Source organism: Arachis ipaensis, chromosome B8 (genome assembly GCF_059453495.1).
Source record: "Arachis ipaensis isolate K30076 ecotype BB chromosome B8, ASM5945349v1, whole genome shotgun sequence".
NCBI classification, from domain to species: Eukaryota; Viridiplantae; Streptophyta; class Magnoliopsida; order Fabales; family Fabaceae; genus Arachis; species Arachis ipaensis.
The window spans coordinates 41,732,497-41,747,829 of NC_142443.1; the positions used below are offsets into that span (position 1 = coordinate 41,732,497).

Here is a 15,333-nt window from a genome sequence, read left to right on the forward strand (position 1 = left end):
TCCGGTTCAGCAGCGCCATTTGAAACTCGGAGAACGGTATCCGAACGCCAACTTGTGTGAACATGGACTTGTAAAACCAGATCCAATCGGGGACACGAGGGGAGTGAAAGTTGAGCTCATAAATACGCTCATGGGGGCAGGGACAATGGCCTCGTAGTTGGCCTCTTCGTCAGTACCCCCACACAAGTAGCCGGCTTGCCGGAACTCGGTCAACTCCTCCAAGTCCATCTGGTTGGGTGAGCTCCTTATATCGTCGGTCACCCAGGCATACAGGTCGTAGGCCGCGCCAGTTCCTGAAGACCGGGAAACGATGCGAGGCATACCTACATCGGGGTACTACTCCGTTAGACTATGAGGTCGGGAGTCCATAGAAACCCAGAAACTACGCCTTTTCAAACTTAGATCATGGCCAAGAACAGTTAAAAACTACACCTATCACGCAAATCACCTAAAATCTACCCAGGAATGGTACCCCTCCCCTAGTTCGTCTACCCCACCAATGGAAGGCCATTCAGCAAAAGTAAACCAAAACATACAAACAGTAACTACCGCAACAGTGAGGCATAATATAAACATGGGGGGAGAAGGATCAAGAAATTACCTGAAATGGAGTACGAAACTGGAGTGTAGAAGAGAGGCACAAGTTAGCTCGAATAGAGAATCTTTGGATGTCAGGGAGAAAAGAAGATGAAAACAGCAAAGTGGGAGGAAGAGAAAAGAAAACTGTTTAAAAACCACCATGATAAGCGCGAAAGGAGGCAAGGGCAAAATGGTCTTTGCGCGCGGGGTTTTTTCAAATCATTACGAGCATTTAATGCTCAGCGCGAAGAACGAAGCGACGAACGAACGCCTCAGCAGACCAAGAGACACGCGCACCAGAGATGCGTCTCTCCCACAGTCAGCCGACTCGACGACAACGCACGAGTAAGGAAATCACGCGCCACCGATCGTCCTCGCGACCATCACCGGCGCGTCGGGGCACTGTTACGGCCCAGCCCAGGACTTCTGCGGGTCAACCCGACCCGAGCTCCACCCGGCCCGGCTACGCGCCCTTCAACCGACCCTGACACGCGCCCAATACAGCTCACACACAGCTATGGGACAGCGTCCCTGAAAATATGGGCCTGACCTCCAGAGGGGCCCAGGACTGACATGTATATAAGGGGAAGAATGGCTCTTCCCCCGAGGTACGTCACATCCCTACACCACCCTCATTTCGCCTGCACATATTCTGACAAGAGCGTCGGAGTGTCTTTGCAGGTGGCACCCCCCTTCTTCTCTCACACGACGTGCTCGGGACCTCCCCAGCCCGGACTAGACGACCGTGACCAGACGAGCCCATTCCTTCATCCCGGGTCCTGACCCGAACCATCCGGTAACCGACCTACCGAACATAATATATATTTAAAAATTATATGTATAGTGAAGGAAGAGATTATTAAACCCACAACTTTCTTTTTGTAAGGACTCAAAATAACTACTAAGCTAATTATTTAAATTACTAATTTAGTATGTTTGTTATTTAAAGAGTAATATTACAAGAACTTGGAGTTAAAAGAAGAGCGACAAGATATTTATTTTTATTTGTGTTATTTTAATTTTATTAAAAACTTGATGATCATGTTATTTTGTAATTTTATTTTGGTATTTTTAAGATTTTATTGTTTTTAATTTTAATTTGAATTTAGTTTTTTATTTTTTATTTTATTAATTTGTATGAAAGATAGAATGATTGAATTTTATATTTGCTTGAAAAAATTTGATTTTTCTATAGATAGAGTCAAATAAGATAAAGTTAAAAATTTTAGTGTACGAGTAGAGTTAGGATAAAGTCTTAAACTCTATTCTATCCTACTCATAGCCAACCCTAAACCAAACTAGTCCTAAAACTTTTTTATTTTTTTTATTTTTTGGTTAGAACACTACCCTAAAACCTACGTGCTTAACCAAAAAAAAATGGCATTTGATTGGGTTTTGATTCAAGATTCAATATTGGATTCAATTCCAATGTTAAACAGTAATTTTTCAAAATAAAAAAATTATTTTAAAATATGTTGATTACCGATGTAAATTATCTGACCTTAAAACTGTCATGTTGAAAATTTTGATAAAGTTGTTTAGTCACCTACCGTTTTTGTTGTACTTAGATATTCACTTGTAATCGCTATAATTTTATTGGTCATACTACACATCCATGTAATTTTTTATTTAAGTCCATCTAAACTGACCCAACACCAAAAAAATTTAATCCCACTAAATGAGCGTGTATTCATGCACCCAAACCTCCAAAACGTTTAATATTCATTTGCGCCTTTATTATAAAATAATGTTCCTTTTTCAACCTCGAAACCGCTACTAGAGAAGTTCAAATCTCTCAAAATCTCTCAAACCTACATCGTGTTCTCTGCGGAAACTGATCCTACTCCAGAATCGCGTCAAACTTTCGAAAGGAAGAAGAAAAAACAAACAAAAACAAGAATAGAGACTCTGCAAGGTATGAGAAAAACTGTTGTTATTATGTTTATTTAATTTCTCTCAAAACTCGCGTTTCTCCTAGTTCGATTTAAGGTTTAGTGGATTGAGTTACTTCGTTTAGTAAATCGACTTATTCTGAATCCATTTTTACTGCGTAACTAGTGCATACGAATAGAAAATATATTGTTATTTTCTTTTTGTGATATATTGATCGGTTCATTGGTGTTGATCATTTTAATTCACTTGATTGTTAGTGTGTTTAGTTAAGTCCTTGTAGATGCAGAAATATTTTTCTTGATGATTAAATGTTTATCACGTTTTATTCAGCACATGAATGTTGTTCGGTTCAGTGGAGTTGCTCATTTTGATTCACTTGATTGTTAGTCTGTTCATTTGAGTCCTTGTGCATGCAGAAATATTTTCTTGATTATTGAATGTTTATCATGTTTTATTCAGCATGTGAATGCTTTTCGGTTCAATAGAATTGCTCATTTTGATTCACTTGATTGTTAGTGTATTCAGTTGAGTCCTTGTGCATGAAGAAATGTGTTTCTTGATGATTGAATGTTGATCACATTTTATTCAACACATGAATGTTATTCGATTCAGTGGAGTTGCTCATTTATTGATTCACTTAATTGTTAGTGTGTTCAGTTGAGTCCTTGTGCATGCAAAAATACTTTTCTTGATGAATGAATGTTTATCACGTTTTATTCAGCACATGAATATTGTTCGGTTCAGTAGAGTTGCTCATTTTGATTCACTTGATTAAAATGTGCATGCTTGTACTTGTCAGTGTATTGAATGAATTATTGACCAAACTTTTTTGTCTTTACAGCAAAAATGAAGAAGACAACGGTGACAAAGAAGGAGAAGCCGCGCTATAGCGTAAGCATATTTACAAAATGAGAGATCAAGTGATTCGGGTATCTGAAGCAATAAGACTTCCGAAGCCATCTGCTGTCCTCTCCAGCTCTTATTTTAAATTTACATATGGGATTTAGATATTAAATAGGATATACTTTGTTTGACTGGTTGTAATTAACACTATTTTGTTTAACTTGTTTAAAAAAGTAAACACTGCTTCTTTGAATGTATGTATATGAATATTAATGTAAATGTTATTGGAAATCTAATGTTAATGTATATATCCGATTTAAGATGGATTAGTCCTTGTCCTGTTGGTTTGAGATGTTAATGTATATATTTATTGGAACTGTCTGGCTGCTGTTTTGTTCCAGGTTCACAGTGAATGAAATAAGGGTATTTATCAAACATTAATAGCCCTAAAAATCCAAATGAATCGAAATTAATACACTGGATGGACCGAAAAAGTGCATATATCACTATTAAAAAAATGTTTCTACTAATATTCAGTTTCAAAACAGCTTTCTGCATAATGAACCGAACACGTTATTAAGGTGAATCAACTGTATAGTACTAAATGAACGGAACATTATCCATTATATAAAATCAAATTCAAAACAATTTTCTGCATAATGAACCGAAGACGTTATTAAGTTGAATCAACTGTATAGTACTAAATGAACGAAACATTATCCATTATATAAAATCAAATTCAGAACACATTTGTCTACAATTTAGAAATTATCAATTCAATTCAATTCAATTCAGAACACCTGCGTACATTCAATTCAATTCATTTTAGCAATTGCATTCCATTCCATTCAATTCGATTCAAAAAATAATCCAAACCTCGTCCGCTTGATTCGTTTCAAAAGAATAATCCAAATTGCTCTCATTCAATTGATTTAAAGTTGAATCATTCGTTGTTTTGATAGAATATTGAAATCTGAAAACGAAGAAGATAAATCCACAAATCGAATAAGAAAACGAAGAAGAATAAGAAAAAGAAGAAGGACAAACAGCAAAGAATAACAACGAGCAAAAGAAAATAAAAAAGAAGAAGAATAACGAGCAACAGAGATTGTAGATCCGAAAATTACAATGCAAATCGTTAATATTGAAGAATGTTTACATTGAAGAAGTTTACATTAATAGGAGGGAGAGGGAGGCGCGCGTGTATTTCACGTAACTTGAGAGGAGGGGGGAGGCGCGTTAACCTATGAAGCACAGACACTTCGCTGAGTTATCGTGTCCGCGTGTCGGACACATTTTGGACACGACACTCACCGACACTCGTCCGACACGCGTGTCTGCTGTGTCCAACCGTGTCTTAATAAAAAATAAAAAATTCTTCTCCGAACACTCCTGGACATACCTAAATACAATCATGTGTCTACGTGTCCAGTCTTATTCTTAACATATATTCTTAAAATAAATTTAGATATAGTATATATTATTATTTATTAAAACAAAAAATATTTTAAATACTTGATATAATTAAAATAAGACATTAAAAAAAAATAAAAAATTTTAATTTATATTTTAATATCAATAAAATATCAAAATATCATTACAATTTATCTAAAAAATATTTTATATTTTATATTTTAAAAAGTGCTTGGATGATTTGGTTAAGTTTTTTATATTGATGTAGAATATTATTATAAGTTTATTATGTAAATTCTTTACATGCTGAAAAAATTAGTTTTTAACATCACAGAATTTTCCATCAATTTAAAACAAGTGAAAATATTTTCTTTTTATATGTATTGCGTAAATAATCATTAAAAACAACGAATCTGATTGAATGAATATATAAAACATTTTACAAAATTACAAATTTTTATTTTATTTTTCCAAATAAAGGACTACAAATAAGGAAGGATCTCCCTAAGCTTATCTGATAAGTCATAAGAGATGAATCCAAGGCTAGGGAAAGAATAAGGGACAGAACTAAACTCTGTTCCAAATTCTTATTCATTGCGGTTCTCTCCATTTCTTCCAGGTTCCAGCAGCTTGACGTTTTCTGGTGACAAGGATGTTTTCTGGTGACGTTCTTTCCTTTTCAAAGACAAGTTTGTTACGAGCTTTCCATCCATATATTCCAGCAATTTATCGCAAGGAGCCTCATTTCACTTCCACCATTTTGCCTAGTTTGAATAGTATCCATCATTGTTTGCCACCAGGTTTGAAACTTAACAAAATTTTTAATTTAAAATTAAAATAAATATAATTAAAAAATTTAAAATTTTTTCAAAGTGTAGGGTAGGTAATTACTAATTATATGTCAAGATTTGAATTTCTCGATTTTCTGCTCCCCTTTGTATGCCAAAGGGACTTTGATGGTCCTAATCATAGACGAAGCACCGAACAAAGCCTCCCATAAACAAGAGACACGAGCAAGAAACATGTTTTCATCGGCTGTAACTACCAACTACCAAACTCAACAAATCAGGGCGGAATGCTCGATGCTCTCCAGTTTACGGATGCAGACTTATTCCTACTTCCCCCCTTTTCTCTTCTTCACATTCACACCCTTCTCACCAACGTGAATAACAACTCTATTTCTCACAACCCTGAATACCCCCCTCTCTCTCTCAGAGTTCCAGCGCCACCAGCGCCCTCTCTGCTCAGTGCTGCTGTTGGCATCGCCGTCTCATCCTCGTTGTCAAGCCCGCCTCTGTCTTCGTCGTCGTCGGCAGCCCTGAACTCGTGTCTTGTTCTCGTGGTCGAGCCCGTCTCCGTCTTCGATCCCTCTCAGGCGAAGTGCGAACGTCCCTCTCTGCCGCCGTGGACTCTTCTCCTCGCCGTTGCAAACTGTTGCTCTTGGAACGGTTGCTCGATCCTCTTCAAGCGCGTCCTCTCTCTCCGTGAATCTCTACCCGAAGCCTCGCCCTCGCGAACTGATCCTCTTGCGAGTTCACTCTCTGTCCAATTTCATTCTGTTACAGCCGTTCCTCCCTCTCCGTGTCTCCGGTAAGCCACTGCTTCTTCAGTTTCAATTTCTAAGATTCTGAGTTGAGTTTATGTACTAGAGTCTGAGTTGGGATTGTGTTCTGAGTTGGGGTTGTTGATGTGATTCTGAGTTTAGTTTGGATGCTGAGTTTGGACTCTTTGCTTAGTTTTTCTGTTCTTGGATTTTCTGGGTTTGAATGCTGCGTTTTTTGTTTTTGTATACTGAGTTTGTTGTTGAATACTTGATTAGAAGTCTTTCTTGAAATTTTGTGTATGTCCTTTTTAGTGTGTCAATGATTCTGTTCTCAATTCTAAGTCTTTGAATTCATTTCTTATATCACAAGAATTCCTCTCTTCTTTCTTCTGTTCATCACCATTCTGTTCTGATTCTTTTGGAGTGCTTATCTTGATTGTCAAGTAATTGAGTTTGATCTTCTATAATTATAATCCTCTTGGAGTGCTTATCTCAATTCTATATTTTTGTCTTTGATGTGATGAGTATTGTTGCTGATTACTTTATTAGAACTTAGAAGTTAATTAAAAATTTTTTATTTTGTGAATCTTTTAATGATAAAATATGAACAAGTTATCATGTGAAATGGTAAAATTTTGAATTTTATTAATTTAGAAAACATTGAAATTGAATATTTGAAATTTTATATTGAATTTTTAATGATTTTATTGTATATTTAATTAAATTGGTTCGACAACAGTTCAACTCCAATTAGACCATTGAACTATTAAATCAGTCACTTGACCAGTTCAATGGTTGGTTCGGTTCTCGCAACCTTGATGTTAACTCTTCCTTGTGATCTCAACTCTCCAGGTGCTGCACTCTTTCTCCTTTTTTCTAGCTCTACATCGTGTTTTCAGTTGTTGTTGTCGTTGGTACCAATGGAGATTCCACTCTCACGATACCAATCTTACACATTGGATCAATCCCAAAGCGATTGCTACTTTTCCGCTTTGGGTTCTTCCGGATCCAGTTACTTTTCTGGTAAAGGTTTCGTCTTTGGGTGTGGTTTACGTTCAAAGGTGAGGAATTGGACGAGCCACTTTTCCCTTATTTGTTGTTGCTCTACTGAAAGTGGCATTCGGAGGCCTAAATCTTCGAGAATACCATATCATGAGAAGGTAGAGCCTGTTTTGGAGGACACTCAGATGAGGAAACCTTCCTTTGTTGGGCTGTGTAGTGAGATAGAGAAGCTAGTTCTGTGCAATAGGTATAGGGATGCAATTGAGTTGTTTGAGATTTTGGAGCTTGAAGGTGGTGGTAGATATGTTGGTGCTAGTACTTACGATGCTTTGGTGAGTGCTTGTGTTGGTTTGAGATACATTAGAGGGGTTAAGAAGGTGTTTAATCTTATGATTAGTAGTGGGTTTGAGCTTGATTTGTATATGATGAATAGGATGTTGTTTATGCACGTTAGATGTGGTTTGATGCGTGATGCGTGGAAGCTATTCGATGATATGCCAGAGAGAGATGAGGTGTCATGGACAATGATGATTGGTGGGCTTGTGGATTCTGGGAACAATGATGAGGCCTTCAGGTTGTTTTTGTGTATGTGGGAAGAGTTTAATGATGGCAGTCCTCACACTTTTGTCACGATGATCAAGGCAGCTGCTGGATTAGGTCTTATTCAGGTGGGAAGACAAATTCATTCATGCGCTTTGAAGATGGAGGTGGGAGATGATACTTTTGTGTCTTGTGCACTAATTGACATGTACAGCAAGTGTGGTAGCATCGATGATGCCTATTGTGTTTTTGATCAAATGCCAAAGAAGACGACCGTGGCATGGAATTCTATTATTTCTGGCTATGCACTTCATGGCTATAGTGAGGAGGCTCTTAATTTGTTTTATGAGATGCGCAATATTGGTGCTAAACTGGACCATTTTACTATTTCAACAGTGATTAGAATATGTACAAGATTGGCTTCATTTGAACATGCAAAACAAGCTCATGCGGCATTAGTTCGTCATGGTTTCGGCACAGATTTGGTGGCGAACTCAGCACTCGTTGACTTCTACAGCAAATGGGGTAGGATGGAAGATGCTCGACATGTGTTTGACACAATGCACCAGAAGAATATCATATCCTGGAATGCATTGATTGCTGGATATGGAAATCATGGCCAAGGAGAGGAGGCACTAGAAATGTTTGAGCAGATGCTTCGAGAAAGGATGGTTCCCAACCATGTCACTTTCCTAGCCGTCTTATCTGCTTGTAGTTACTCTGGACTATCAGAACGTGGTTGGGAGATTTTTCAATCTATGAGCAAAGATCACAAGATTAAGCCCAGACCAATGCATTATGCATGCATGATTGAGCTATTAGGTCGAGAGGGTCTGTTGGATGAGGCTTTAGCACTAATAAGACTTGCACCTTTCCAACCAACAGCAAATATGTGGGCAGCATTGCTGACAGCATGTAGAATGCATGAGAATTTTATTCTTGGGAAGTTGGCAGCAGAAAAACTTTATGGAATGGAGCCCGAGAAGATGTGTAACTATGTAGTACTTCTAAATATATATAACACCACTGGAAGATTGAAGGAAGCTGCTGGTGTGTTACAGACCTTGAAGAGGAAGGGTTTAAGAATGCTTCATGCTTGTACCTGGATTGAAGTTAAAAGACGGCAAAATGTCTTCCTTTCTGGAGATAAATCCCACCCCCAAACAGAAGAGATATACCAAAAAGTGGACAATTTGATGGAAGAGATATCAAGGTATGGTTACACTGTGGAGGATGATGAAGCGCTGCTTCCTGATGTTGATGAAGAGGAACAACGTGTTCTGAAATATCATAGTGAAAAGTTAGCAATTGCTTTTGGACTAATTAACACCCCGAATTGGATGCCTCTACAGATCATGCAGGGTCATCGTATATGTCGAGACTGTCATACTGCAATTAAGCTTATAGCCCTGGTGACAGGAAGAGAAATTGTGGTAAGAGATGCTAGTAGGTTCCACCATTTTAGAAATGGAAGTTGTTCTTGTGGAGATTATTGGTGATGACAAAATTGTGTCATTCAATTCACAAGGACATATTACTCACTTCCATCCTTTCCCTCAAACTAAACCTCAGTTTTGCTAGGATGCAATCCTTTAATTGATGTAATTCTTTTTTGAGATTCTTTAATAAAAGACCTATCATACTTCCAAGATTTTGCACTGATTTGTTCTTTTATGCAGAGGGATCAGTTTGAACAGTTCCTTTCATTATGTGAAATGTTTTGTTATTTGACTTCAAGTAGTGCTATAGTTCTCGCATACTCTGAGTCCCTAAAAACCTCTGATAGTATTCATAGTACTCACTTGTTTATGTACACAATTGCAAATTGTTTCAATTTTAGTGGCTCAACAAAACCCCCCTTTTTCTAATTTATTTATGTGATAACCATATTTGAGGTTTAGCATCATTATACATAACAGGCCTTCAGCTGCATTTATCAGTTACTTATCACCCTCTCAAGTCTCAAGTACAAGATTTGGAGAGAGGAAAAAACCTTCTGGTCCTTCTATTAAACGTGGGGGAGTTTTCTTTGTTTTTTTCCAATTTCTGTGAGATAGGAACAAGCATTCACATAGGGCATGTCTTGAATAGTCAAATTTCACTTCCAATTGTAGTGCTATAAATTAAGGGGTTGGTTTGGTTGCATTTGTTGTTGTCTGGGTTTGGTGTTTGATTTTTGAGGATTCTTAATGTCTTCTTCTGCTGCATATCCTGTCTATGAGGTTGCAAAGGATGCAGCTGGAGTCGCAGGTACAAACCGTAATCTTTGTCTTTGTCTCGCTGTTTCTGGGATTCTGAGCATTCTGGTTTCTTTTGATGAATCAAAAGGAACCAACTTTAAATATGCTAGTAGTAGTGGATTAGTAGATTATCCTTTACAGGGTTTAGATTCTCTTTTTATTTTATTTTATTTCCGTAATCACTATGTTTAATTGTTTATTTTGCAGGGAATATCTTTGCTTTTGGGTTGTTTGTATCTCCCATGTAAGTTTATTTAGAGAAATGATTTATTCTCCAAACTACTAAATGAAGCAAGAATTGATTAAAAGATTGCAAGACATTGATAGTTTATACTTTTCACTTTCTTTATCATTTAGGAACATGCTTAGGAATATCTTTATGATGCTAAATCATTATTCATAAGAAACTTCTGTTTAATTATTTTATATTCCTTTTGTTTCATTGGTTATTAACTCTTGTTCTATTTTTGAATTGTAGACCTACATTTAGGAGAATTATCAGAAATGGGTCAACTGAAATGTTCTCAGGATTGCCGTATATTTACTCTCTCATGAACTGCTTGATCTGCATGTGGTATGGCACACCTCTGATATCGACCGATATTGGTAATGACGGTTTATTCGATCGGAGCAGTGTTTCAGTTTGTGTACATAATTATCTTCCTTGTGTATGCTGAGAAATAAAAAAAGGTTAACTTCCCCACACTATTGGAATCTTGTTCTTGTGATACGGATATGGTTGGTTTCTAACTTAAGCTGTGAAACTCTTAAACTGCAATTTGATAGGTGAGAATGTTTGGACTATTGCTGGCAGTTATCGGCGTTTTTGTGATCATTTTAGTTGGGAGCTTGCAAGTAATTGATAGTCAAACATGCGAATCCTGGTTGAATTCTTGAGCTGTGCTTCCCTCATTTCAATGTTTGCCTCACCTTTGTTTATAATTGTAAGTTTTTCGTTACATAGATACCCAATTAACATTGATTTGTGCTTTTTGACTTGATGAATTTACTTGAATTATGTACTTATGTTTCCCAGAAATTGGTCATTCAGACAAAGAGTGTCGAATTCATGCCGTTTTATCTCTCGCTCTCCACCTTCCTAATGAGCCCCTCCTTTTTGGTTTATGGATTGCTCAATGAGGACCTCTTCATTTATGTAAGGTTCTTCTGAGCACTATTTTATTTTTTCGTATTTGTTTTTGAATTCTTGTTTTAATTCAGAATTTTTGTTTTGTTGGTTATCTCTTGTTCTGTGCAATTTAACATTTATCTATTTGATTACATCTGTGTTTTCCAGGTACCAAATGGGATAGGAACTGTTTTCGGAATCTTGCAGTTGGTATTATATTTCTATTACGAGAGTAAATCTAGAGAAGAATCCGGAGAACCTTTGATAGTGTCGTATGCGTGATTAGTACTTCCGAAAACAAAAGGTATGGGAAAGTGCAGATTACTGCAGAATAAGATATCTGGTTTTTGCAATTTTGTGGGGTTGATCTGTGAAAATGGCCATGCTAAACCTGATTGATGCTCAATTTGGAGATAGTTTTCCCGAGTTAATTGCGTTGATTATTGATGATGAACTCATGAAGTGCTTCTGTTTCATATTCCAATTAAGAATTTAGAAAAGTGATCATGCAGCATACTCATTCATGATCTTTTGGTTCCATCGCTAAGATTGCCTTTTCTCTATTTGACTAAGAATGCAATTTTTTCATGAAATTAGTACATGAAGTGCTGGCATTCAGACAATGATTCCACCTTGATCCCTAAACTATGTTCATAATCCCTAACACATGCTTTATCTGATTTCTTACTTGCTTTTTGATTTCTGATTTGGCATTGCTATAACGTGCCATTGATAAATCAACCTGAAATATCATTCATCAATGAGAATATGCACTTAGTTTCTTCCCATCTAATTAACAAATGACACCAAATTAGTCCTTCAAAGACCTTAGGCTTCGTTTGTATACGGGCACGAACTGAGACAGGGACACGGACATGGAGACAATCATATTTGACAAATGATACATGAACACGGATATTGTGTCTTGAGACACTGAATTAGTGTATTTTGTGTCTTCCTTTACAGGAAGGACACAGAAACACCCATAACAGACAACTTATTTTTTCAATTTTTTTTTCATTATTCTTCCCTTCTTTGGAAAGACTTGTCCTCTTTAACTGCAAGAATTTGCGTGGATGGCAAAGGTCAGAAGATTTCAACAAGACAAATGATACTAACAATCATCTGTCACTACCTCCTTTTTGTTGTCTCTCTTTGCAAATCTGGAATTAGCCAAATTTGACTTGCATGCCCTCTTTTCCATCCATTTTCAAGTTGGAGTTAGGACTGTGCAATGTGTAGCCGATGATTGAAACTTGTTTGGTTCAGCATCCGTCTTCATCTGTCAGTCCTCTGTCTTTACTCAAGCACTTGGAAATACGAGAAGAAATGGACATAGAAGCAATGCCAATGGAATGTCACAAAACTTGCGACAAGTTTGATTTGTGTAAATGGGAAAGAGGATCATGATTAATATGGCCTTCACCCTCTACTGAGAATCTTCTTCACACTTTGTGACGATTTGAAGGCTTTACTGGAGCTGATTCACAACCCTTCACTTGCTGAGACATTTTTTGCTTCAAAGTCCTTGCATGAAGGCCCTTACTGATTTACTGGCGCTGTATCTCAGATATTGTGCCTTCTTACTTGCTACACGCCCGGTTAAAACTGAAGATTGGTCGAGGATTGCTCACTTCCCAAACACTATTATAGCAAAAGCTGCATCTTCTGAAGGTAATGGGCCAAAACTGTAAAACTTATAAACTATATTTATGGATTTATACCTTATAGCTATATTTATTGCTTACTTCTCTTGGGTTTAACTGCATTATTTTTAAATATGAAATTTTGAAACATAAAGGTTAGGGGTTCTTGATTGCATATTTTCCTTTTTCTTTATTGAATTGGAAAAAGGAGATACCTTTACTAATGTTTGAATAATGCATATGGTTAGCTAATGTTTCATCGTAAATGATCTTCCTAACGTTTGTGTTAGGAACTAAGAGAATCCTCACATGCTTGTTGAGTATTGTAATTTATTGTCTAAATGGTACTTGAAATTGGTATGGCGTTGCTGATTCCATTTGGACTATCAATTACAAAAGTTAAAATAATTTTAATATACTTGATTGTTTGTGTATGATGAAACGAGGAACATATAATGCTTAATCTCAATTCATATGGTTTAATCATGGATGCAGAATACAGCAATTTAACATGGTCCTTGCATACTTTGAGTTCCTAACAACCTCTGATAGTATCATAGTACACGCTTGTTTTTTATAGATACTCACTAACTTGCAACTCTATGATGTGTGATAAATACTTAAATAGTACATACTTTTGCAAGAACAGTGATTAAAAACTAATGTGTCAAGCTTTACTAATCTGTGTATTTCTATTTCAAATAATGATTCAGGGCTGCAGAAATTCCCTCCTGTTAAAACCTGCCTACATATATATGTAAGATGACCCTGCAGAAATTTCTAGTGCTTCTGCTGTCAGTGCTAGCTTATGGAGATCCAATACACACGGTTCAACATCTGGACATGTGTTGTTGCTGCTAGTAAAGTCGATTATCAGTTTGTGATTTTGACTTTTCAATTTTGTTGTGTTTAGTTTCATTCCAATGCTATTGTTTGCAGCAGTGGGCATCATAGAAACTTGTTTTTATTTTGTACTGTTGTAATTGTAATTGATGTATTGATATCTGAAGTTGTGCTGCTGTGGTTGGCAGATACCCTATTATGGTGTGGTAAAATCATTTGGTTGAACTTGTCAATTCTATAGAGTAAGAGTAGTACATACCATAGTCTAAAAGTAGCGAAACAGCTTTATTAGGATTTTGTCATCCTCAAATAGGTGTGCAGAAAGATTGGGGAGCAGTGAAGGAGAAGAGAGATGTAAAATTATTTTGTGTGATAAGTGTATCAATAGTATACATGTTTAGTGAGTTGGCAAACTTATAAATAATAGAGTAAATAACTATTATGGTACCCTTGAGTTTGATTTTGACACAAAAGACACCCCACATTTGCTTTTGATAAAATGAACTCTCAAATATCTATTCTATTTGACAAAATGGCCTATTTATTAACCCATTTTGTGAAGAGGAGCAGATATTTGAATGTTCATTTTGTCAAAAACAAATGAGAGTCCGTTTTATCAAAATCAGAATCTTCTTGGTACCAAAATGACTATTTTTTCTAAATAATAATATCAGTAAAAACTATTCTTAAAAGAAATTATTTTATTACAATTTATTTTCAAATACAGATTTTATGTTTAATATAATATGTTAGTATAAATTTCAATATGTTAGTATCGATGTCTTTTTCAATTTATCCATAACAATTATGTAATTTAAACAAGGAAAGAAAAGAAGTTTATATTATAATTGAAGTTTATTATCTTTTTGTTAAAAGCTCAACTCATGAGACATGCAATTAAAGTTGCTGGAGGTGTTATCCAGATTTGAGGAACATATCACTTGGTGATGCAGGTTCAATAAGTCTCTTCTTGATGTCTGATATTTACAGATATGTCATATGCTGGTGCTGACCAAAATTCATGCTGGAGAAGTCTTATGCAGTTAAAGTTGCTGAGGTGACAAGCGAATTAGAGAGACAACTTCTAGGATGTAACAAATCTAAAAGAATGTTAAAACGTTGTTGTGTCATCATTAAAATTCAACGAATGTAATTTCCAATGCTCATTTTGTCAATTTAATTGTATCATCTTAACCAATGTTACTTAAGCTAAATAAATTGGCAACAGTATGTGGTTTATTGCAGCTGGGTTTCTATACTACCAGCTTCTGAAATGTTGAACGGATAATTTTGAAATTTGTTCATGAACATATAACCTGAAAGTGCAATCAGTGGCAAGTTTCCTCTAAGATTGATTCCTCAGCTTCTGAATTTATCAACAAGTTTCCTTTCATCTGTTTGGAATATTTAAGGATACCTGAAAATTACAATGAAATGCAAAATTCACTCAAGTCTTTTTGGTTGATTCGTCCTTCTTGCTAGTAGGAAGTCGATAAGGTAAAATAATAAAGAAATGGTGGCAAAAAGAGTCTATACTCTATAGTATACAATGCAGTCCAAAGTTATGGCATTGACATTAAATTAAAACATCTTAATTATTGTAACCTGTGGGTCCCATGTGATACAAGACGACAAGCACCAGACGGAACATCATTTCTGTTT

The 15,333-nt window shown here is 36.2% G+C and overlaps 1 protein-coding gene and 1 pseudogene across 3 annotated transcripts; both read left to right on the top strand.

Moving 5' to 3' along the window:
* Window positions 1-5,284: 5,284 nt before the first annotated feature.
* EMB3141 (Pentatricopeptide repeat (PPR-like) superfamily protein) lies at window positions 5,285-9,462 on the top strand. 2 transcript variants are annotated; one of them, XM_088496987.1, is made up of 3 exons: window positions 5,285-5,528; window positions 5,677-6,318; window positions 7,124-9,462. In XM_088496987.1, the coding sequence occupies exon 3, from the start codon at window positions 7,192-7,194 to the stop codon at window positions 9,310-9,312; it is 2,121 nt and encodes a 706-aa protein (XP_088353113.1). In that variant the 5' UTR covers window positions 5,285-5,528; window positions 5,677-6,318; window positions 7,124-7,191; the 3' UTR covers window positions 9,313-9,462. The 2 variants fall into 2 exon arrangements, with proteins under 2 accessions (XP_088353113.1, XP_088353114.1); XM_088496988.1 differs by lacking the exon at window positions 5,285-5,528 and having other exon boundaries at window positions 5,733-6,318; window positions 7,011-9,462.
* Window positions 9,463-9,850: 388 nt separating this feature from the next.
* Window positions 9,851-13,904, top strand: LOC107612756 (bidirectional sugar transporter SWEET2-like; annotated as a pseudogene). Its single transcript, XR_015896500.1, has 7 exons — window positions 9,851-10,063; window positions 10,261-10,297; window positions 10,532-10,743; window positions 10,840-10,997; window positions 11,090-11,209; window positions 11,351-12,856; window positions 13,542-13,904. The product of XR_015896500.1 is annotated as a bidirectional sugar transporter SWEET2-like (transcript).
* The last annotated feature ends 1,429 nt before the right edge of the window (window positions 13,905-15,333 follow it).

Bases quoted from the DNA above. Each gene is read 5' to 3' on its own strand.
- EMB3141 (XM_088496988.1), top strand. From the start codon at position 7,063: ATGGTTGGTTCGGTTCTCGCAACCTTGATGTTAACTCTTCCTTGTGAT.